Below are 25,116 nucleotides of genomic sequence, written 5' to 3'. Positions count from 1 at the left end.
CATATTTAAATCTCTGGAAATTGCAATACAGTAACAAATTAACCCTTATAGATTACTTTGAATTGGCTTTATTGGATGTTTATAGTCCAAATATTTATCAATTTAATATTAAGCTAGGCCAACGTTAGCAACTTACCGAATTACATTAAAGTGATCTTCAAATATATCTCCAACTTTTTGGTGCATTTGGACAATCACATCAATAAATGAACCCTTGTTAGAAGAATCTGTATAATAGAGTAGGAGTAATTCCAAAGTGAATCCATTCACTTGCCTATATGTTTAATCTTTCTAATTCTCCTTAAACTTATTTTAGAAATTTATCACTTTAAGGAGAGAAATGAAAGAAGTCTTACCACTTATATTTCCTAAGTTCACTTTGCTTTCTCTTTTCATTTCCAATATTTGTTAAATAGTCAGGCGTAATGTCCAATATGACACTATCCACTGACATGTTCGAAATTTAGAAAGGCTCTAAGGGAATTTAAGAGTAACCTAGGCGGTATAGTCTGACACACATTAACACGAAATTATCAATAATCTTACTTTCAATTATACTTATTTATGTCATTTGAACTTTTTAAGAAATGATTAATAGAAGAAATAAAGAGAATAGTAAATTAATAGAAAAAGAAAAGAGAATATTACATGGCCTAATTTCTGCTAGGAACTTCCGACAGTTAGAAGAAATATGTATAGAAAAGTTTGGGAAAACTACAACCATAACTATGAGATATTTCTTACCACTATTATGTGGAATTGGATCTTCCTACATCGGTAAAAAGGCTATTAAAACTTCAATAATATCTATTGGGATAATTGGATATATTTACTTCATGTTGGTAAGTTGACGAAGTTCTCAATTTATTGACTTAACAAATTCAAACAAGTTTAGAACTGAGTATTTCTATTGAATCATTGCATTAAAGAATAACCAATTTACACCAACAAAACATAGATATTTAAATTTCCTACTTTTTTAAAATCTTTTTTTTTTTAGAATGTTTGTGGAAGTGAAATTATTGATGAAAGTTTTATGAAACCATTAAAAGGATTTATTGATGGAAATACAGATCAAATAAATCTACATAAAAGACTCCAACAACTTCATATAAAATTTAAACAATTTTTTGAAGAAAATACAATTGATTTCTCTTTATTTAGTTGCGGTTATCTATTTGGAGTTCTATTTATTTAGCTGTGTTATCTATAATCTATTTGATTTATCTTTACTATCTAATATCCCCTAAAATAGATTTTAGTTGTTTCCTCTTCATTTGAAGATATTGATCTTTAAGTACTTTTAATATACTTATTGACATTGATAATAATGCTTTTTTTAGAAATTCAGGTAACTTCCCTTTTAAGTCACCAATCCAAATCACATTAATTGTCATTATTGACTTATTATTTTTATTTCTAGTCATTTCAGCTAAAATTCCATTCATTATACATTTTGCACGGACCCTATGTGTTGTAACGTTAGTATCTTGCTTTAATATATCATTCAAATCAGTTGCAATAAATATTGCTGGAGAATATATATGGCTTTTCTCTCTAAGTATTGACAATGACTTCAATGATTTACAAGATGTTGGTGTATGTACAGATGGTTGTAAAACAGACACCTTTAGTGATGAAAATGGTGTGATTATTGACTTTGGAGAATAAAATGTTGAAGCTGTTGTAGGAGTATTTTCACTACCATCAGACAATTTATTTGTACATCCGGTATCAACTATACTTTTATGACCAAGTAATACAAAATCACGGGATTGAACCCCCATTGACCCCCTATATGCATGATAATAAACACAATATCCTGGATAATCATCTTCCCATGTGTGTATACGATAACTTTTTTCAATTGTATTATCATAACTTAATGGATCAACACTCCAAATGTAGTTGATAAAATCACTTGGGGTTATTATATCACATAAATTATATAGTGAAGGTAAACCTCTCTTATTATTTAATTCATTCTCTTTATCAAGATCTATTTCTATTATACCACGAATTACAGAATAATCCATATAGTTCTTATCATTAACTTTTCTTTGTAATCTAACACCATTTTTATATCCATTATCTTCCCATACATCAGTTTTATATAATATATCTATAAATTCTTTACATTTACTATCCATTATTAGCTTAACCTGTGGAAATGCATCTTTAATTTCTTGATTACTCGATAGTATCCTTGGTGTAGTTATTAATGTTGATTGTCTGGAAAATTTTGGGCTTAATGATGATAGTAATCTACGTGGAGTTAGGGCTAAACTACTGCCAACCATCTTCAACTTTATTGGTATCTCTACCTTAGCACTCTTACATTTTGAGATACATAATCTATCATCCACTTCAGAATTTCCAGATAGTGAATTTACTCCCTTCTTAGGAATATTTGCATATCTTGACTTCTTCTCTTTTTTGTTACTATCACCTTTATTTTTGATATAATTACTTTGTATAATTATGTTATTTTCCATCGTGTATTTAAACATATTGCTTGCAACCCTATATTCTGGTAAAAATAGAAGTTTATTCGTATATTCATCTTGTATTATATTTTCTTTTTGTTCACATATATCAAACTTAACAATACCATTATTGATCTCTTCAACTTTGTTTGAAGATCCCAATTTCTTTGATAACGTAAACTTTGGAAATGTTAACCTCATCTCTCGATATTTACAAAAAAAAAAATCTTTTACAATATACAAATATTAAGTTCAGTCATATTTAAAATAAATGGTTGTACTACTCGCACTTTATGTATTTATTTATATCGACATATTCACGATATTTGTATATCCTCGAAATTTAATTAAAATAGTATCAAATATCTTCGTAATAGTATAAAATTTAGAATAATTCACTCAAAGTCACCAAGTACACTAAATCTATCCTCCTTATTATTTAATCTAAGTAGTAATTTTTCCTCATAACCATTTCCTCTAATCACACCATCCCATCTATATCCAGCCTCTATTCCAAACCTATTCTGTGGAGATAGAAATCTACATTTCAACCTTTTTATTGCATTATTTGGTGAAATCATCTTCTTATCCGAATTTAAATTCACTAATTTGCTATTAATTAAGAATAAAGGATCATCCCAATAAACTTTATTGCGAAGTTCCTCGTCAATTGATTTATTACCATCAAATCTTATAAATTGTTCGTGAGGAACTTCTTTGCTATTCAATACTTTCTCTAGCCTTTTTTGTTGAATAATTCCGGTAGACCATGGCAAATCTTTTTGAATAGTTACCTTACTTTCCTTTAACTTCTGCTTCTTTTTTTTAATACGCTCATTCAGCCATATTTCCTCGTCAATTCGCTTTCCTTCATTATCTCTATAGATAGCTACAGTTTTATAGGTCATAAAATTTATTTTAATTGTATATATAAACAATATATGTTTTAACTATCAATTTACTAGCAATAAATATTTAATTGTCAAAAATTACCCTAAATACCCCTGTCAGAATGAATTATAGAAATAATTTTTAAGTAGCGCCCCCATTTGAAAAAAAGTGACGCATTGTTTCATTATACATTTCATCATTTCCTATTAAAAAGCCAGTAATATACTTCGCTATATAGATTTTATAAAGTGAATTATAACTATTGAGCTGGACTTATGCATATTAAGATCCTTATCTTGAATTTATTATCTATAATATTGTTGATCTTATGTATAGTTGCAAATTCTGAAGATTCCAATATTATAAACTATCCAATTAAAGCCTCAACAAAAGATTTAAATCCTGGTATAAAATTGAATGCTAAGAATTTCTCTGCTGATCATACTAACTATATATTGAGTACTTCAAATAAAAGAGGTATAATTTACAATATAACTGGAGAAGAACACCTAAATAAACTTGTAAAAGATCATGAGTTTGTGTTAACTGGGTTTATTGTTCCATGGTGTGGAATGAGTAGAAAAGCTATAAATCAACTTCAAGAAGTCACTTACAAGCTCTCAGAGTATAAAATATCTGAAATTAATATATATATAGAACCAATTGTTGGACTTGTTGATATATCCAAATATACAGGTTTGTCCGAAAAAATGAATGTTTCTGATTATCCAGATATCAAGTTAATATCTCTCAAAAAAAATGATACCTATAGAATATATGATTATAATGGACCAATTAATAGTGAGAGGATATTCACATGGATGCACAAAAAAATCACATATTTAAAGTCGCATTTCATAGTTAAATTAAATTCAATCAACGATATTACACAACTCTTATCACTGCATCTACTTGCATGTATATATATACCTCCGAGGGTTAAAAATGAGAAGGAATTTATTATTTTTCGAAATGTCGCAAAAATAACAGACGATGTTATATTTGCTCAAATTACAACTTCGGAAAATGAATTAATTGAATATAGAAATAATAGTAATTTAAATGTGACTTTATTGACTGTAAGTCGTGAAGATATTTTTAAGAAATTCGATATTGAATCAAAAGTAGATTCCTCAGTATTTATTCTTTTCAAACCATTTGAAAATAGACCGAGTATTTTGAATGGACCGATAATTAATGAAAAGGAACTCATTGATTTTATTGACAATGAGAAATTACCTTATACTCTTTTACTTACAAGTAGGACAGTAGGAGAGATTTTCTCTGGTAAGAGGGCTGTTTTAATTGGTTTCTTTAGAGGTCATACAGGGAGTTTAGATGATAAGCTATTGCAATATCAACCTTCCTCAATACCTTCTAAAGTTCAAGCTATATTTCTAGATACTGCTAAAGGAGTCGGTAAATCAATACTGTTTGTTATATCTGGAAATGAAAGACCTATTGAGAGACGAGTAATGGACTACTTCCATATTTCAGACAATGAATTACCAATTATAAAATATATCGAAGATCTGAATACTTCACCACCAAAAATATACCAATTAAATATTAAAACGACTCCAGTACATGTGAATTATAAAATAAATCATTTATCTTCAGTGGAAGATGAGGACAATACTGAATTAGTTATATATGATAATACAGTAATTCACTTATCCTCCTCAATATTGACCAATTTTATTAAAGATATACAAATTGGTAATATATACCACTCATCATTATCTCAAAAAGTTCCAGTAGAACAAAGTAATCCAGTATACATTGTTGTTGGAAAAACTTTTGAGTCAATTGTTCACGACTCAAACAAGGATGTACTGGTTTTATTTTATACACCCTGGTGTGGTCATTGTAAAGCCTTTAGTCCTATATATACTGAAGTAGCTAATATTGTATCATCAAAGCATCATATCCGGATTTCCAAGATTGATATGTCTGCAAATGACGTGCCTGACCACCTCATTGGTGAACCAATTGTAGGTTTCCCTTCAATTAGGCTATATACAAAAAAACGTAAACATAAACCTTTAATATATGATGGTGAAAGGGAAGTAAGTGCTCTTCTAGATTTCATATGGATCCACACTGCAAGAGATGAGCTCTAAATCTTTACATTTAAAAAAAAAAGTTATACTTACCATTACTACTACCATCTTTTCGAGTATATTTGAAATTATTTACACTCAGAAAATGGGAAGATCATTAAAACTAAACCTAAACTTTGTTTATATTTATCTGCTATTTACAAATTCTTTTATGATATTTCCAATCTTCTTTCTGACAAGTAACTGAACAATATAAGACCTTTTTGCATCTTCCACACCTCATAAGTGGCAAGGAAGTTATTCTACAATTCTCACACCTTGTTAAGTCAGCTTTCTCTTTGTTTGAGAAGGCGTTTATAGGATTATTTATTATATCACCAATTTTCGAAACATCCCATCTATTTTCTTTAGGTGGTGGATTGTTGTACATTATTTCATAATCCTCAATAGTAAAGTTTACCCTCTTAAAGATATCCTCATTATCAAATGAAGCCGAAATGAAGCAATCTCCACGAATATTACTAGAACATATTCTAGATGCACGAGGGTTAATAGGCATATCTTTAATTCTCCCAACAGAGTCAATATATGCATTAACAGCACGATAGTTATTTTCTTTTTTTGGAAGTATTAAACTAATAATTTCATACGTTTGACTACTGTTTATAGCTTCTCCAAGTAAAGAATCAGATATAGAAGTTTCCAATTGTATACTTTTCTGTAGACGCACTATTTCTTCATTTCTAAGTTTACTACGGAAATGCTGCTGTAAACGTTTTCGAAAATGCCCCTCTTTTCCAGAGAACTCCATTTGTTCAACTTTATCACTTTCATGATATGGTATGTATATATATTTAAAACTTTCATGGTAGATATTATCAAGGCAATCCATATTTAATTTTATAATCTGCAAATACTGATTGATAACTTAAATCCGGGAAACTGAAAGCGGTTAATCAAACATAGGTGTAACTATCTTTAATATTCACATCATTGACAATAAACAATTTCCTAATTTCCTACTTTTTATATATTCAAAGATTCGTGTAAAGAAATCTATGAACATTTACAATATTTAGATTAATACTTTCTGCATAAAAATAGTAATTATTTAAGCATTTGAAGTACCACTTTACTCTTTCAATATAAGTTATAACTTGCGGAATAATTAACCTAAATTAGCAACAATTGTAACTATAATGTCTGTGTATTGAAAAATAGACCTAGAACCGGTATTGATATTGATACATGCATGCAAATATCCACATAATCAGATGCATGAGACACGTCATTTTTAACAATTAAAGATAAACCTAAAGATGAATAGAAAGAAGAGAGAGAGAATTCAATATGAAAAAAGTAGTGAAATCTCTATACAAGTAGCAAGGAGATTACTGCAACTTAAGTACCATGGTGAATCAAGATATCCAAGTTATCATATACCACCTTCAATATCCCAGAAATTGGAATTTAAGAGACTAATGCTAAGTAGTATCATAAATATGATTAATGATGTTCCCCAAGAGATACGTGGTCACTGCAAATTTAGTAAACCTTCTAAAATTACTGAAATAGTATTCAGTAGAGATATATTCTTCATCTTGTAAGTTTGTACTGAATGAAATTTCGTGCTTTATACTTGCTTATTGAAATTTCCCTTCAGAAATGACTCTGGACTTGGAGCGGCTTACTGCCGATACAATAATAACTTACTTTGTGTATTAAATAGATCCCCTTCTGAAAGTAAGTATATATAAATACTGGGCTTCCTAAATTTATATATTGGCTTTTTTTAGTAATAAGGTCGTTATTCTACAACAAGCTCAATGATACTTTGGTAATTGCGTATCATCACGATCCAACTACTTTAAACTGTGCTATAATTAATATTCGAGACATTAAGGAGAAAAAGAGTTTAATTAATTCTGATTGTGAAGATTTTCAGCAAGTTAAAGTGGGAAGCCCAGGATTTATAGAATTTGATGGTACGTCTTAGTAAATTAAAATTAACAAAAGATATCAAAATGCTATTACTTTTGCAGATGGAAATGAAAGAATCGTTGTAGCAGATCCACACAATGACGATTTCATATTTTGGGATATGAGAAACTATAAGAAATTGTATGAAATCAGCAAACAAGAATTTTTGGAAATGAGGATATCAGATGGAACAGTTGTATTCTTTCGGTTAGTCTTAAAAATGAAATTATCAATAATAAAAAATATTGACTGCTTGTTTTAGTCAGCCAACACACTCAACTATTGAAGCACATCTATGTGGTATAATGGATGGAAGACATTTGGTAAGGTTATGAGAGGTTAAGTTTTTGGAAATTTAACAAAATCCTCTATTATTATAGGGAAAGACTATTATTAAACTGAGATCATCTCTTGATATTCAATTTTTGGAGCTACATCGTGAATATCTACTTATAAAGCAAGAAAACTCATCTATCAGGGTTTGGGACTTATTATCACACATATGCAGAAAAGTACCCAAAACTAGGGATTTTCATCCAAAAGCATTTATATTTTATGATCAAGTAGTAGATAGTACTACTAGTACGTACTTCTTAACAGTATCCTGCGATGAAATTGATGTATGGCTTTGCAGTAACTCAGGCTATATAGAGAAAAAATTTAGTATTAGCTTGCCAGGAATAAAGACAGCTGACTGTGTTAATGTATGTTACAAGAAAGGAATAATCATGGCATATAGTAGTGGTTTATTTTTAGAAGATACAGATGGAATGAATGAATACGAACATGATGAATATACAGAGAGAACGATTTGTAGGACACCTCAATTTATCCAAGCTTCAAAGTACTTCGAATATATTAATAAAAAGGTAATAAAACCTCCAGAACTAAATGTTGGTGAATGGCCTAATGAAATTCCAAATATGAATAGTCCCTCAGGTATATACTCCTTACTGAGTCCTGAACTTAATGATGGATTGAGTGCGCCTATTTATCCCGAGCTGAACTCTCTTAGCTCTGCAAATTCATTAAGAAAAGCAATTTATATACACTCACTAATAGATGGTCATCGGATCGGACTGGTATATTGTGATATTTGTGATCAATCAGAGGATATTGTGATATTACACTATGATAGTGACGGTATGGAGATTGCATGTGGCACAAATAATGGGTTATTTAGACGATACAAACATAACTTTAAAGAAGGGTTCATTCATGGAGATCTTACAATAGAGAACAAGGAAATTCATAATCACCTTGCTAATTAATAAATATATCAATTGATATTCCACCGTATATTGTATTAACTGTAGGTAATAGTGCTATTGTCATTTGTACAAGAAAAACATAGGTAGACAAATAACTTCATTTATAACTATCTTATCATTTGAACTACTTATCTTTTGTTCTAGCCCACTCTACATTGAGTAACAAGTTATCGTAACCATGACGATTAAGCTTCCTTATAGCATTTTGAGCTTCTTCTCTCTTAGAATAGGTTATAAAGGCAAAACCTTTAGTATTTTTTGTGTTATTCTTATTTTTAGCAAGGAATACCTTCACAACTCTTCCAGCAGTCTTAAAAAGCTCCTGGAGATCGTCTTCAGTTGCATCCTCAGATAGATTTGCGACGCGAACAGTACAGTCATCTCTGTGTGATGATTGCAAGCTTACATTCCTATCATAAGATGAAGAAGATCCTCCACGTAAAAATGGAGGCTGATATCTAGCTTTCTCACTTTCGTTAGTATTTAGTCCAACACCTGATGATGTACCTTGTACATTACTACTAGAAGTTAAGACTCCTACAGCTAAATTATTTCCGGTATTTGGCCCAGCAGATGATATCAAGCTACCCTCACGCCCTAAGCCAATTTGACCATAAGTAATCTTCTCTATAGGATCTTCATTTGATACAAACCCAGAATTCATTAATTTCTTAAAATTACTTGCCTTGTTACTGTTAAATGTTGGCAAGTCCATAAAATAATAGTCTGCATCACTCTCCTTTTCATTCAGACTATCAAAGTCGGCATTTTTAGATAATTCAATTGAAATTTCATCACCTAACTTAGGCATCTCCATATCAGAATTATACTTTTTCCCCAACTTCTCTTCCATAATTTGACGTCTACGGACTATATTCATATTAATCTTCCTAATGTTTCTAATTTCCCTAACCTTTTTTGTTATCTTCACAGTGGCTCCTTTACTATCCTTTATATAACTTATTACATGTTTAATACCATCCTTGTCTGGCTTAGATTCAAACCCTTTTAATGGATGATCAAAAGATGGCTCAAAATCATCTATATCTTCATCTGCCCAAGCACCTCTCCGTGCATCTATGTTGTATGAAAAATCCATATTTAAATATGCAATCTAAACTTAATCAAATATGCAAACTATCTTTAATACCTAAAATTACTGTTTGATTACACTACCCTTCTTATTAGTTTATATTCTCCAAGTCTATATATAGAATGCAAACCTTAACTTTGCTAACCCCAGTTTAAATAAAAGTAAACCTCTGCTCTAAAGCTAGTATCTAAGGCAAGGTTCTTGTATATAGCTCTATTAAAGATGGAGTTTAAACTCTCTTTATGATCATTCTAATTTCAAAATTATACCCGGTATTAATGTAAGCGGGCTGTCTTCGGCATCATTACTATAATCAACATGCCTATAGTATTATTTATATGTATTAAAGTACCTTATAGATACTCAATACTTTGTTATATAGTTATCTTTTTAATCACCTATACTTTTTTATCATATTTATTTTAGAAAACTCCTTTTAAAATACTTATTTCACCTTATTGTTACGATATACTATAGGATCTCAAAATTATTCATATTCCAGTGTACTGACTATTCTAAATCCTCAAAAAGACCATCATATATGTAATAGAATATCTTGCCAATATAAGGATATTATAACAATTGCCTTTTATATTGGAATCCATATTTAAGGAGTAATATATAGAGGACAAACAAAAAGTTGCAATACAGTAAACTTATGAGTTGTACCACCAAAATGAAAACAAAATAATATTAAACTAAATAGTAATTTTTTAATTTGAAACTTGTCAGTTTTATAAGTAAGTTCACTTTGGTAATGATATATATTTGTGATCTAATAAGTATACAGCAGTATATAGCTTGCACAATCTCACTTCACAAAATCAGTATATAACGATTGGAAATCACTTATCAAGGTCTCAAAAATGCCGATATTTTCTACATCAAACAAATTATTTAAAGTATAAATTAGAGCATACAAACTGAGATTCCAACACTGTAAAAGTTTATTTATAGAATTTGCTGATAGTCTGTGCTTATGAAATTTTAATGATTTTATACACTCAAATACTTTGTAGAAGGTGCAATATACGTTATGATAGCCTCCAAGAAAGCGTAGTAAGTGTTGGTTGTATTCTGAATTATATTTGAGATGCAGAGTCCACAGGTTCAATTTATTAGAAATATAGTCACTGTTTATAAATCCAGATAGACAAATATTCCAGACCAAATCAACTAGCTTAGAGATAATTGCTTGTTGAACCTTAGAATTCGGTGAATTCTCGAATTTTTCTGATATATGTGTAATCAAATCAAAAATTGAGTATTGGTTAACCATTTGTATTACTATAGAATGTGCATAATTCCATTTATAATTTGAACTTTGTACATCTTCATTTGAATTGGATCTAAAAGTGTCGGGAACACAAAATGATATAAGAAAAGTTGGCATATCAACAATATCTACTTCACATTTAGAAAAAATTCCTGAATCAGAAAGCTCAATTAAAATATCCAAAATATTGCTTAAAGTAAAAATATAATCATTATATGAATATTGATTAAGGCATTTAATGCTGGTTATAATTAGAGGGATTACAAATCTGCGATTTAATGCATCTTGTTCCTGTTCACTTTCACCATCAAATTGCTGAATTAAGCTATATTTAGCTATTTCAAGATATTTAAATATGCTACAACCACACTTTAAGACATCAAATATAAATTTCTTAAAGGTCTTCGATTCTTCCAAGGATTCAGGATAAAATAAACTGAAAAATAGAGGGATGTCAAATCTATCTATATAACTACGGGATAGCAGAAAATAGTTTACTAATTTATACATGCTAGATTCTGGAAGAAAAATAACATCAATGCTCATTGATAGAAATGATGTAACAAATGAAGACATCCTCACCATGGGAATATGGTTATTAATTTTCAATGATAGTGACTGTGGTTCTTCACGAGATTTTTTGATACCTTGCTCTTCTACAGGTTTAACTGCACCACTAACTGTTCCCTTAAAAGCATTTAAAAGTGCAAGTATTTGAGGTAGCTCCTTAAACCCATATCTTATCAAATTATGTCCCTTTGTAAGTTTTCGTCTCTTTTTCTTATCCAAAACATCCATATAATTCTCTTCATCTAAATCCCTAGCATTCCTTTTATTTTCCTCATGAGTATCTACATAGTCTTTTTCTAACTCCATCCTCATTTTAAGTCTGTTCTTTCTTTCATTAACTTTGTTAAAGGTAAACTCTATAAGTTCAAATACTAATGACAACCCATTATATGCAATAAACCTTAAATATTTATCAGTGCAAGAAGTTGCACAAATCAATATTTGTAAAGATCCATTTTGACAAAAGTCATTCAGCCATTGGAAGCCTTCATCTATTGTATTGCCAAAAATACTCTTATTTATAATCTCAAAATCTTTTTCTTCTAAAAAACCAGCACTTTTAGAAAACTTTAAAGTTTCACTTGCCGGATATCCCTTATCGAAATCTACAGTAATAAATTCTCTTAAATTATTTCTTTCCACAGAATTATTGATTCGCACTTTAAAATTTAATTCACGAGCCTTTCTTAGATTTCTCTCTCTTATTATAGAATAGGCTAATCTAAATCGAGCTACTATTACAGGAACAACATAACCAATATCATATATAAGGTAGTTATTTTGAAGTAAATCAAGTTCTAAATAACTGTTTGATTGTTGAAAAGATAAGTTAAATAGCTTAGAATTATAAGGAAATGATTTCAATGTACATTTGAGTCTTTCCTGACTTGGATTTAGCCAATCAAAATATTGCAGACTAGACCTATCATCTATAAAATTTTTTAAACTTGAAATATACGAATGATACCATTCATTGGTTAAAGGACTGTTTACTTCGATGCTACAATTATCTTCTCTTAATTCATCATGTAATAGCTGAGAATTGTTAAAGTTTGGCATAGATAAAGGCTTTATAACACTTTTTTTAGTATCCCTAGCCCTATAAAGTGCAGAGTAAATAAGAATATTTCTCCAAAGTGAGTTATTGGTACTAGATCTGGAAAACATATTTGCAGAAAATCTTGAAGATGCAATCTTAGATAAGTAGTTGAAAATAGAAGATTCCTGAAAGGGTTCAAAGAAGTTTTTATTTTTTATTATACAGTTATCTTGAAGAGTCAATATATGTTCAACAAATAAAAACAAATTGAATGACCCAGATAAAAATATCATGCAATCATCAGAGAACTCTCGAGGCATATCTACCATTGAGTTAAATCGACTTCTAAATATTCCAGAATTCTCTATATTATTAAAATAATTAAATTGTAATTTGTAAATCTTTTCAGCTATACTCTGAATACGATTTAATTTCAGTAAAATAAAAGCTGGTAGGCCTTTAAACCTAAAGTCCATTGCTTGTAGTTGATATAGTTTTGAAATATATAGTAAAAAGGAAAGTATGACTTGTAGTTCTAAGAAAATCAAAATTTCATTTAGATCACCTTCATCACTTACTTGATAATTATCTAATAATATCCTTGCAAAGTTCACAAAATATTTACTTGCATCTATAAAACTTATTGGATATCTTGCTGATATACTAGATGTGCTATGAAAACCTTCATTTTCGTTTATATTATTTAAAGTATGTTGTTCCTTTATGATAGCAAACAACTTAAGAATACTGTTGCTATTGCTACCTAAAATATAGGTTATTCCCTCCATATCAGACTGTCTATTAAGGAGCTTAGATAATATTGGAAGTATTGGGTTTATCTGAGTATATAAGGCGCAAGGCATTAGTATCAGAAATTTATGAATCAGCTCGCTAAGTGGAATCTTATTTAATAACTCCCCCATAGAACTCCCTTTTTGTTGCTCTATAATCTTCAGTGATGTTTGAACTAGCTCGCTAAAATTTGTTAGTAAGCAATTATAACAAGTGGTTAGAATTTCAACCAACTTTTTTAGTTCACTAGTATTTGAAAACTCAAATTTGCAAGTATTTGACTCAAAGTTTATTAAAATAGATATCCATATATACTCCGATATAATAGGTACATTATCCAAAATTTTAATACTTTTGATAGCAAGTTTAAAAATAAAGCGAAATATAATTCTTGAATTAATAATTATTTGTATTGGTCTAAAGTTATCCATTGAATTTCTTCGACTTTCAAGTTCTAAGTTTTGAGTCAGTTCTAATAATTGTTTTTTATCTCTAATCTCCTCATGTATATTATAATGACTCAGAACATATTTTGGGGTATATCCTTGATTTATTAAACAATCAAGAACTCTAACTAATTTTGGATACCTTTCTAATAAATTACTAAATTCTTCAACAAGTTTATCCATAAAGTCTTCTTGAAAATCATACTCTAATAAGGGAGTAATCCTTGTCCAACAAATATCATTTAAACAGAGAATTCCTAGTGTCAAAGGAATTGAATAAACTATTTGTTTTATTTCCATATCAAGTACTTTCTGAGACGTGGAATAAACTTTCATATAACTTGGGGTGCTCAGTTCATTTATATTTTCAGACAAATTGCAAGATTTTGTAGAGTAAGACAGGTATAGAGAAATAAATCTTGTTACAGATAATCTAAAGGAGTAAAATTTCTTGTATAATAGTGGTAGAAACTCCGTTAAAATAAAATAGCTCAATTCAATATTCTCTATATTAACAGCAAACAAATCCAATGGAAAATATATACATATCCTATTGCTGTAACCAGATATATCTCCAAATTCAAATTCTGTATCCATAAATAAAACTATCTCAGCAATAATTTTGAGATACTTCAACTTTATTTGTGACCACTTCTTTAGTAAATAGGAAATAATACTAGCATTGAAAGTTTTCAAACCACTTGAGTAATTATAGTTAGGTTCATGATTTGTTATATTATGTAGATTATTTCGAAATAATTTAATTAGCTTCTTAGTTGGTATTAAATCTACAATCGTCTCTAAAATATTAAGTAGACGAGGAGATAAAGGAGAGGAGTTATGCTCGCCATTCTCACAGCTTTCTGCAGTTGATCCTAATCTAGCCCTTATAAACTCTAACAGATCCACAACACTCTTTGAATTTAAATCAAAGACCTTTTTTATAAATCCATTAGTATCCAATCCAAAATATTCGGCCAAATCTATAAAGCCTATCAACTCATCTGAAATATCTATATCCCATGATTGTTCAATCCATGCCAATATAATATCTTGCAATTTAAGGTTGTTGTCTATTACTTTCTTTATATTAAATTGATAATACAAATCACTATTATAATCTTCTTTTTGAAGCTTTAAGCAATTGTGATTGGCTCTGCTATAAGTAATTCTTTTAATATTAGCAAAGGTCTTTAATATAACTTGAATAGATAAACAGGCTTCTTCAGGTTTGTATAATGTTAAAGTAGTCAGGAGTTTGTATATTATACAAAGACATGATTCATATGAAAAAATGCTGAAATTTAGTATAATATTGGAACAAATATCCTCTATATAGTATCTTAAAAATTCGTATTTGATCAATTGTCCGCCTTTTTGATACTTTTTTAGAATTTTTAGTCTAGCTTCTTCATAATTATCCCATTCATCGTATTCACTAAGAACAGCTATGTATTTAGAATGAAGGAATTCATTTGTTCCATTTATTTGAATAATCAGTTTAACTAAAGGAATTATGAATCTATTTATTATAGTATTATCTAGTTTATTCGAATGATATTTATTTTCATCCTCATTATTTAGTAATTTCTCTGAGCTTTTTGCAAAATTAAATTCAGAGCAACTTAAATTGCATTTTGCATAATTATTTGGAATATCAAAAATTGGATATTTTTTTTCTCGCTTCTTATTACTTAAATATAAGCAGATACTATAAAATCCTATATCTAGGATTTTATTTTCACTAGTAGAACACTCCTCAATATGACTGTATTTCTTATTATCTAATTGATATTGTGTTAGTCCGCTTATCAATCCCCTCAGCTCCAAAGGGTTATTCATTGCATATCTGCACATTGAATTTACGAATTTAAACGATTTTATATACAAAACTTGATTTGTAATGCCTTTAGTATTATCTTTTGTATTATTTAGACAAGAAAGCCACAAAAATATATCTATATCAAAGACATTTGTGAGATATAATAGCTCAACCCAGATTGAATAAAACATTTGATATATTGCCTGGTGTTTTGCCCTTAAAATTGGAATTATATCTGAAAGAGCTGCTTTCCTATTTTCAAGTAAAGCAAAATTTACTAAGTAATCCAAAAAGTTCATTAAAGGTTTACTCCACTTTCCCTTTGTTCTTAGTTGATATTTTCCTCCAAAACAGTCCAGTATTAAATCAACCAAAGAATTTATCAAAATATTTATTTGGGAGTCCTCTAAGGATTTAATTAGTATGTCATTAAACCAAAATGATGTGAACATAGAATCTGTGAGTAACTTTGTCCAATCGAAACGGCATCCAGTACTTAAAAGAAGATCTATTCCAACAGAATGCAATATTGAGTGTATGCATTCAACAATAATTAACATTATACCATACACCAGATATACCTTAGGTATGTCAGTATGTAATTCATAGCTATTACATTTAAGTTTAATGCAATGAGGACAAAAATCAATAATACACAGTTCTTTATTTTGTCGAAGTAACTTCATTTTTGGAATTGCTCTTAATATATAATGAGATATTGAAAGGTGAATTTCTTGTTCTGCCCCTGAATATTCTTCAGAGTTTAAATTTCTGTGTGAATCTGTCTTAGATCCCTGCATTAAATCTCTGGAATATGTTTTGTCATATTTAATATTGATGAATACACCATCATCAATATCTTCCACCTCATTAGTGTCATTATTTGCAAGAGTAAACTGGTTCTTGTATTGGTTAAGTCCTTTTAAGAACCAACTAAAGACACTTTCATAACTCTCAGCATTAGCTGAAGCTATATTTCTAAGCATATTAATCATAGTATTCATTTCTGGAATACAATGATAATTTATTTGGTATCTTAAATCTTCAATAAGCTGAAATTTAGTATCACGTAAATGTTCGAAAGTATCTATATTTTCACTATTTTCTATACCAATATCACATGTCTCAATAATAGTATTCATTAAACCTAAACGTCTTGTAATAATCATTATAAGTGAAGCAGAAGCTATATTAATAAAGATATTACCCTTTTCAGGTGTATTTAAAATTGCTAAGTTTAAAATAGCTTTCTGAATAGTAGGAGGACAAATCCAAGTACATATGTCTTCATATGTTAAGTTAACTTTATTTTTAGTATCTTTTTCATTCTTAATATCACTAAACAACCTAGACTTTATATATTTACTCACATGTATTTCAAGTTCATCAGCATCTTTTGAACTAATGGCTGATAATCTATTAAAATCTTTAATGTATAAGTTGTGGTTCAAAAAACTCTCTTTCAACTCTAAATCCTCTGGTGGAACCAGCAAGTAAGACAAAAATCCACAAGTTAGTATCCAACGTAATGAATTCTCTAGGTTGAAGGGAACCTGAAGCTCTTTTAAGTACTGTATCTGATCTAGAACCGATAATCTTCGAAAAACACTGACGACTAATTGCGAGAAAATTGGATTAGTTATCGGCTTTATATTTTGAAGCCATAAAATAATTAAATTATTTAATTGAGAAGTTGATCTTCTCTCAGCATGTAAACATGCTATAAATTCCGTCATATTTCCTATTATTCTTAATATCTCTAATCTTGAATATGAGATCTTGTTAAAGTCTGCATCTGCAGAATCTATTATTAATTGTTCCTCATTGATAACTAATTCAAGCTGTTTTTCAACAGGTACACTTTTTGATATATTTATCATTGTATAGGTGATATTATTTAGTATTGTCATATTTAGAAATGATCTTTTCAAGTGTGTAGCAATGCTTGAATTTCTCAACACAGTTTCAAAAAAAACAATGAAAATAGCCCCAATATCTTCAATTTTATCATAAAAAATCATATTTTTAAATATTCTATTCCCAAAATTCTTAATATGCATAAAATCAATTATTATATTATTATTCCATTCAGATGGTTTTTTCTTGTAAACGGAGATCTTTATAAATGATAGCACAAAGCGTAAAAATTGGATCCTTATTCTTGGATTAGTTCTTTCAACTTCTATTATATTAAACATTCTGTCTACCAATGAAAAATCCTCATTATACTTGTTAATATTCATGTGATTGTCTAAAATTTCTACTTGATCATCTTGAGCCTTAGATATCTCATAAACTTTTTTCTCAGTAAATTTATCAAATAAGCTATCTATTGACTGGATATGTGGAAGAGCAAAGTTAAAGTCAGACAATATATCTTGAGCATGTTTTGTACTAGTATTTACAAGTGCTGAAAGTAGTCTAAAACTGCACCCAATAATCTTTCTTGAAGCCGAACTTAAATGGCGATATATGTAAACCAAATACTGATTAATTATAGTTGAAGCTAGACGCTGAGAATATAAAAAAGCATACTTATTTCCTTCATCATCTAAATGAGAGGTATTTGAGAGTTTTGGGTATTCCAAAATTACTGATAATATAGTCAAGACTCTAATTATAACTAATCTTTCCAAAGTCTCTACATGCATTGTCCCATTAATAACCTCTGAACAACTTTTCTTTACCGTAGTGGTAGTTTCATATATATTCCTTGACCATATATTCAATATCTCACTACATGATGGAGAGGCTAATAGGTAACTTTTGAGTTGAGACGATATCCCATAACTAGGATTTTCCAATAGTTGACTCAGTGTATCAAGTACATATGTAAGATCTGTTGACAGTAATCTATTTATTATTATATTACCATCTAAACACATAACAAATAAGATGTCAATACCTGACTACTCTGATTATATAGACTCCCTTTAGTTCACCTAAAATACTGTTTGGTTACCGCCAAATGGTAGTATTACATTGTATCCAATACCTTAATACCGGTATATCGAAATCTTAACTTTGTTAAGTTACTCCCTCTAAAAAGCACTTAATTAAGATGTATATATTTTTTGTCTGAAATAAAAATTCTCATATATAAATATAAAATCAGGTATAGGGTCAATAAACTATAAATTAAATTTCTAATTTAACTTATTGTACACAAGGTTGGAGATCTAACTTTCCTAACAAGCTTTTCCTTATCAGTCCAATATCTAATTTCGTTAGCTCACGATACAACTTACTTGCTGTTGGTCTCATATCTGGATCTATAGATAGGCACTTAGAACAAATTCTACTTAGTGAATGGGGGAAAAACAATGGAATCCTTGGTAGACCTCCATTATGAATATTATCAAGTAGTGCATTCTCATCTAAAAATTCCTTGTATGGAATACCACCACCACATATTTCAATTATACAGCATCCTATTGACCAAATATCTGTCTTATCATTAATAAATGACCCTACTTTAAGTGATTCAGGAGACATATAACGAATAGATCCTCCATTGTTGTCTAGACGGCAGTATGAAAATGTACGCTCACGAACATTTCCAAAATCGCAAAGTTTTATTGAATAATCAGTTGAGTTAATGAGCATATTAATTGTTTTTATATCTCTATGTATAAAGCGATATGGGGAACACCCTTCATGCAAGTATGCAATGCATGATACTAGCTGTATGCACCATTCAATACGTCTTGAAATAGGAACTACATGAAGACCACTGTACAATAAATCAAAAACAGTACCTCCGCTTATATATTCCATAACAAATCCCATTTCACCACTTTTTGGATTTAGTATTCCATAATATTCAGTTATATTTGGATGTTTTAGTACTCTTATACAATTCAGTTCAGCTTCAATAGATCCCAAACGTTCTTCTGTAAGGCCTCCAGTATCCTTATCTCTCAAAAATAGTTTTACTGCAAATTGTGAGTTATTCTTACCTTTTATTCCATCAACTTTGCACTTGTAAATAACACCAAAAGCTCCTGAACTTATAACTTCTCCAAATTCTATTTGATCTAACTCTATGAGCTCTTCAGGTGCTACCTTTATATTTATCTTAACAGTTTCCTCCTGAGTTCTTTCAAGTATTACAACTCTAGGTACAGATTGGGCTTTAGTATCAGTTAGTGAACTGCGCAGGCGAATATTACTATGGCATTGTAGTGTATGATTATTTGTATTATTACCTTTACAATGATGTTTCTCTACTAAAGGTAGTTCTAAATTGCTGTTAGTACTACTAGTATCATTACCATTATCATGGTATCTTAAACTTACTTTATGTTTAATGAGGGTATTCTTAGTATTATCAATCGCTGCACCTATTAGCTGATTATTTAAAGTATGATCTGTTTCACTTAATTGTGAATTTCCATATACCTTAGTTTCTAGAGAACCTGCGTCTTGTTTATATTCATTGGCTGATTCAGCTACTTTTTCTTTTAGTATACCTTTAGATGTTGACCCAGATCGGATTTCTTCTGTTGGATTACTAGAGTCAACTATACGTTTAGATATAAGTAAAGAATTCCTAATACTAATAGGACTTCTCCTATGCATTTAGATACTATTAATTATTTGCTTTTTATCGTTAAATATAAGGTAACACAAACTTTTTACAATAACTTGTATTGCATGAAGCGGGTGATATATACTATACAGGCCGCCAAATGATAATATGTCTGGAGTTATTAGATAATAAACCTAATAACTAAAACTAGTAATAATATACTATCAGGTTGTGAACTCAATGGAGTCGGAATAAATATATTTAATCTAGTTGAATAAGATACTACATAAGGATGAGGGTTCAAATACAGTAAAAGTATATTTTTCATGTTCTTAAATCAAATGAACTTGTAGCAGAGAAGATGATTGATCAACTCTATAATTACGATAAAAAAAAAAAAAAGGAAAAAAGTAACAAGACTATAATATTTTGATCCTATCTACTGTAATTCTATCCTATTACTAAATAAACTTTACACTACTTGCTTCCTAAGTTCAAATGGAATCTGGTAATATTCTATGTAGTGTGGCCGATGACTAGCAAGGATTTGGTGCACTTACAATACTTGTATAAATTAATATTCCTGCCTCAATATCCATATAACTGTTTGTATTATTAGTTAATTAGAAGCTGAGTATACTTTAAATAAAGTTCTTTGTTATCCTACTCTTTGAATCTCTAATTCTAAGAAAGTTCTCTTATAGAACAAGCTAACAACCAAAAGTTATTATACTGTGAAATAATAAATAATAAACTGGATCAACATTTGCAAAGTTTAAATACAAAATTTTATATATTTAGTTTATCACCAAGTGAAAATGGTAATAAGTTGTGATGTAGTTACATTACTAAATACCCAAACTTAATAATTTGCTATTGCTTGGTAATAAGAAGTCTTTTAATGATTAATTCAAAATATGGGTTAATAAGCTTTAGAGTATTACATTACAAATCAAATTTAAGTACTTTAAGAGATCCTGAAGATTTCATCTGAATTACATTGAAGGTGTTTTATCTATTTAAGGGAATAAGTTAAAAAGTAATATGGTGGTATGATTACTTTATCTATTACAAACTTATATTAAGTCATAATATAGAAATACAGAATATTTTAGAATTTGCATGATATATTAACAAACTTCAAAATTCCAGACAACTTTGAAATTAAATTTATATATGAAGTATAATTATAGGGTTCTAATGTAGTCTAAACTTTGAATTTTATTTTTTTAAAGGATCTATCTCAATATATGTTACAATAAATCCCGAAACTTGTGGAGTATGTATAGAAGAGGCTAAATTGCTTTAATTTTAATAAAATATAATCTTAAGGATTTCTTATTAGAGTAATATTTATTGGAAACAAAACTATCCCTAATAGTTCACCTTATGCAAAATACTCAATTTATAACGTCTGTAATATAGAATCCGAGTATTAAATATGTAGCCATCTATTAACTAGTAAAAGGAAGTTATTTTCTGGGCTAAGTTTAATATTTATTGATAAGAATTAATGCAATGTCTTAGGGATCTATCAAGTTAAGTATATAACAGTTAATCCATATCATTAACTTTTGTATCACACTTCACGACTTCTCATTCAGCTTGTTTATAATCATCTCATTGCTTTATCTCAGTCCATAAATAATACTATGTATTCCCTTCTACTTATTAGTATCCCCTAAGAAGTATTCAGGAATTTTAATACCCTTACAAAAGCCTAGTCTAGATCCTATCACCTTATCCTAGTATATCATTGAGAAAACATAATAAAAGTATGTAGTTTTATATGTTCTAAGACCTTGTATATATATCTCTGAAATCAAAGTATGCAAATTTTATATTAAATTTTAGAATAAAGAAAATTCCTTTAGCTAAAATATAAAAGGTCCTAAGTATAGCTTGAATCTTATTTGCTAGAACAATGTACATCATATATTTTGCAGAATTAGAGACACATTATCCATTATTCAAATAGTGCTCTCGGTAACCAAAAACAAGCTATTTGCAGACTTAATATCCTATATTTAAAATTTTGTAAATCATAGTTGTATTACAATTCAAGATAGATTTTGCAAATGGTCTGCCCATATACATCATTCAAATTAGAGAGCCTTAAAAAACTACTGCATTAATCATAACCAATATCTGTAATTTAATCAAAAGATGCATTCATAAATGCATGAAATATCTACATCATCTGATAAAATATAAATTGCAATCTCTACGTTCTAGAGTTTTTTTAGGTAGTATATCCTAATAAAGGCGCCATGTTCAACTCCCGCTATTGTTAACATTAACACAGCCCTCCATAGTAAAGTCCTTAAATCCACTTTGAAGTTGCTGATAATAAATAAGAACTGCAAATAGAATCACAAATCGGGATACATATCTTTTAGATGTCTAAGAATATTCGTCAAGGATTAGAATGGACAATTGCCATTTTACTGGTATTTATGATTTTTGCTGGCTATAACCCCTATAACTATGTAGCTATAATCTCATTTGGAATAATAATAACTCTCATAATAATGGATTACATTTTCTTGGACTATAGTCAGTTTATCTTTGATCCATTTTATAATAACTGGGTTCAACGAGTAAGTAGATAGAACCTGGGATATTTATCATCAATTATGTAACACTTTCTTGCTGAAGCCGCTCATCCTCATCTTGTATTATTTGATATTGGTACTGACAATGCAATTCCCAAGGTGTATAATATTTGGGACAAACTTTACTTTCAAAGTAGTTGTGTATATTGTTAAATTCACCATCTTTAAATATGGTAGATAGACATTTCTTAGTATTTACAAGTATATTAAAGAAATGACCAGCTACAGTTTTGTTTTTTTGAAAGTCATCTAGACGAAATCCTCCTGGCCTTTTTGGCATTAATAGATCATTCATCATACATAAAATTCCATTTAATTCGGGTAGTGTATGTCTTAACTCATAACTCCTTTGATATTGTTCCTGATAAAAATACTCAATCTCTCTCGGGGTTATCCATCCATTACAATCTAAATCTACAATTTCAAACCAATATCTGATGCTTCTTTCACTTGTTTTATCCTCATCACTAATATAGAAGTAGATGAAATCCTCATACTTCATATAGAACTCCTTGTTAAAATTTGTACTAACTGTATCAAAATTCTTAAGTATTGATACTTGATAATCAGATGTCATTAAGCTATTGACACTTTCAGTTCTATTTCCAGTGATTTTATCAAATAGAGACTTTTTGTTTGATATCTTACAATCCCAAAGTCTAGCACAGGTCTTATTTGTTAGAGCTCCAAAGTCGTGATTTCGAAATTCTTTGTAGCTCAAGGCCTGATCTTCATCAATATCAAGCTCTATAAATCTGCAATACAATACATAGAAATGTTGGTAGTTAAAGTAGTGTTGTAAATCATGGAAAGATTCACTTCCAACCATCTCAGCAAGTAGAGTAATTAAGTCACTATTTCTGATATCCTTTAAACGAAGTTTTTGTAGATCTATTAAGTCCAAATCATAATATATACGAACTATTATAGTATCAACATATAATTCTTTAAAAATCTTGTCATTCTCTAGAAATTTTAATGCCAAGTGTCTCGAAATAAGTTCATATAATAAAGGCCTAAAAGAACCTGGTAAAATGAATTTCGATGAACTCGAAAGATATGATAATAATCTAAAATAATTTATGCTGGGATCATTCAGTTCAAATTCGTGTTTATGACAAAGAAACCAAATAATTGATGACCGGCATAAATTCCCTGAGTTTGGTGGCTGCTTATATTCTACCTCACAGTTGTATATATTAAACTTCCTATCTAAGAAATTTACATTATTTTTTCCAGATACACTTGAATCACTATGTTCTGATAAACTCACACTGGCAATGTTTTCTTCCGACAATTCCACATTCATCTTTCCCGAGTCTCTATCCCCCGAATCTTCTATTGCCTTACAAAGTATACTCATGCAATTTCTATAATCTCTATGATAAGCACTAAATATAACGTTAGCAAGAGTTTTTGAGCAAAAAATACTCAAACCTAATGCTTTTATTACTTGGGATTCCCAAATCTTCCAATCTATATAAACTTCAAGACCTTGCTTTCTTCCATATAGATCACATATTCTATAAAGCTCTGCTTCAAGAAGTTTGACTCTTGTATTTGGAACTTTAATATTGTCATCAATAATAGTTAAATTTGGTCTATTTTTGCATGAAGCTCCTATAATGTCATTACCTCGATAAATTTCAAAGCATCTAAAAACCCCAATTTCCGAACCTAAGCATCCTCTCTCTTGCTCTATATTCTCACTATATTGAACTTTCTCACTTTCATCCTTAACTCTTATTTCTGCTATCTGGCTTAGCTGTTCAACTTCCACATTTCTTGTATGTTTGCTTATAGTAATCTCATCTTGCTGATACCTCTGTTTGATCTTGTCCTTTGACTTATTTATTTGTTCACTATATACTTGATCTTCCTCTATAATACTACATATGTTTGAATTTATTTTATTATTTTGTTTCTTTAAGTGAAGACTTAAGAACTGGAAAAAAAGGCCCTGAATATTACTTTCCAAATTACAGCGTATTAAGGTACTCATAATGAAAGCTTCTTTGGCTACTACATAGCATAAAAATTCTCATAAAATATTATATTTATTTCTTTAACCTATAAAAAGTAAGAGTCCACAAGAATTGAAGAAATAGCAGATTCAAATTTTGTGGGGACATACCGGTAACATGTATAATATATTACATTTGACAATGCAAGCCAATACATACAGAACCTACCACAAGAAATGCTTTAATGTAGGAAGAAAATATTATAAATTACTATAAA

General features: G+C 29.4%; 9 protein-coding genes across 9 annotated transcripts, besides 6 other annotated features; 2 read left to right on the top strand and 7 right to left on the bottom strand.

The window, feature by feature from the left end:
• Window positions 1-1,232: 1,232 nt before the first annotated feature.
• Window positions 1,233-2,687, bottom strand: CMU_015250 (uncharacterized protein; the record flags this gene model as incomplete). Its single annotated transcript, XM_002141161.1, has 1 exon — window positions 1,233-2,687. The coding sequence occupies one exon, from the start codon at window positions 2,685-2,687 to the stop codon at window positions 1,233-1,235; it is 1,455 nt and encodes a 484-aa protein (XP_002141197.1).
• Window positions 2,688-2,881: 194 nt separating this feature from the next.
• Window positions 2,882-3,394, bottom strand: CMU_015240 (uncharacterized protein; the record flags this gene model as incomplete). The annotated part of the gene is made up of 1 exon (XM_002141160.1): window positions 2,882-3,394. The coding sequence occupies one exon, from the start codon at window positions 3,392-3,394 to the stop codon at window positions 2,882-2,884; it is 513 nt and encodes a 170-aa protein (XP_002141196.1).
• Window positions 3,393-3,429: a sequence feature (AT_rich).
• Window positions 3,430-3,652: 223 nt separating this feature from the next.
• CMU_015230 (thioredoxin family protein) lies at window positions 3,653-5,500 on the top strand (the record flags this gene model as incomplete). Its single annotated transcript, XM_002141159.1, has 1 exon — window positions 3,653-5,500. The coding sequence occupies one exon, from the start codon at window positions 3,653-3,655 to the stop codon at window positions 5,498-5,500; it is 1,848 nt and encodes a 615-aa protein (XP_002141195.1).
• A 133-nt stretch (window positions 5,501-5,633) lies between these two features.
• CMU_015220 (MYND finger domain-containing protein) lies at window positions 5,634-6,332 on the bottom strand (the record flags this gene model as incomplete). Its single annotated transcript, XM_002141158.1, has 1 exon — window positions 5,634-6,332. The coding sequence occupies one exon, from the start codon at window positions 6,330-6,332 to the stop codon at window positions 5,634-5,636; it is 699 nt and encodes a 232-aa protein (XP_002141194.1).
• Window positions 6,333-6,759: 427 nt separating this feature from the next.
• On the top strand, window positions 6,760-8,691 carry CMU_015210 (uncharacterized protein; the record flags this gene model as incomplete). Its single annotated transcript, XM_002141157.1, has 6 exons — window positions 6,760-7,043; window positions 7,104-7,183; window positions 7,237-7,425; window positions 7,483-7,627; window positions 7,683-7,743; window positions 7,801-8,691. The coding sequence occupies 6 exons, from the start codon at window positions 6,760-6,762 to the stop codon at window positions 8,689-8,691; spliced, it is 1,650 nt and encodes a 549-aa protein (XP_002141193.1).
• A 124-nt stretch (window positions 8,692-8,815) lies between these two features.
• On the bottom strand, window positions 8,816-9,790 carry CMU_015200 (RNA recognition motif. family protein; the record flags this gene model as incomplete). The annotated part of the gene is made up of 1 exon (XM_002141156.1): window positions 8,816-9,790. The coding sequence occupies one exon, from the start codon at window positions 9,788-9,790 to the stop codon at window positions 8,816-8,818; it is 975 nt and encodes a 324-aa protein (XP_002141192.1).
• A 678-nt stretch (window positions 9,791-10,468) lies between these two features.
• Window positions 10,469-10,504: a sequence feature (AT_rich).
• Window positions 10,505-10,595: 91 nt separating this feature from the next.
• CMU_015190 (uncharacterized protein) lies at window positions 10,596-18,614 on the bottom strand (the record flags this gene model as incomplete). The annotated part of the gene is made up of 1 exon (XM_002141155.1): window positions 10,596-18,614. The coding sequence occupies one exon, from the start codon at window positions 18,612-18,614 to the stop codon at window positions 10,596-10,598; it is 8,019 nt and encodes a 2,672-aa protein (XP_002141191.1).
• Window positions 13,035-13,057: a sequence feature (AT_rich).
• Window positions 17,393-17,416: a sequence feature (AT_rich).
• A 271-nt stretch (window positions 18,615-18,885) lies between the features above and the next one.
• Window positions 18,886-20,310, bottom strand: CMU_015180 (protein kinase domain-containing protein; the record flags this gene model as incomplete). The annotated part of the gene is made up of 1 exon (XM_002141154.1): window positions 18,886-20,310. The coding sequence occupies one exon, from the start codon at window positions 20,308-20,310 to the stop codon at window positions 18,886-18,888; it is 1,425 nt and encodes a 474-aa protein (XP_002141190.1).
• Window positions 20,311-21,564: 1,254 nt separating this feature from the next.
• Window positions 21,565-21,586: a sequence feature (AT_rich).
• Window positions 21,587-22,894: 1,308 nt separating this feature from the next.
• CMU_015170 (uncharacterized protein) lies at window positions 22,895-24,877 on the bottom strand (the record flags this gene model as incomplete). Its single annotated transcript, XM_002141153.1, has 1 exon — window positions 22,895-24,877. One exon carries the CDS (start codon window positions 24,875-24,877, stop codon window positions 22,895-22,897), a length of 1,983 nt encoding a protein of 660 aa, XP_002141189.1.
• Window positions 24,878-25,093: 216 nt separating this feature from the next.
• Window positions 25,094-25,116: part of a sequence feature (AT_rich) that runs on past the window's edge.

This window comes from Cryptosporidium muris, genomic scaffold (genome assembly GCF_000006515.1).
Source record: "Cryptosporidium muris RN66 scf_1106632373475 genomic scaffold, whole genome shotgun sequence".
In the NCBI taxonomy this organism is placed as follows: Eukaryota; Apicomplexa; class Conoidasida; order Eucoccidiorida; family Cryptosporidiidae; genus Cryptosporidium; species Cryptosporidium muris.
The sequence above is the reverse complement of the archived record's forward strand: the minus strand, read 5'-3'. Positions and strand labels throughout refer to the sequence as shown.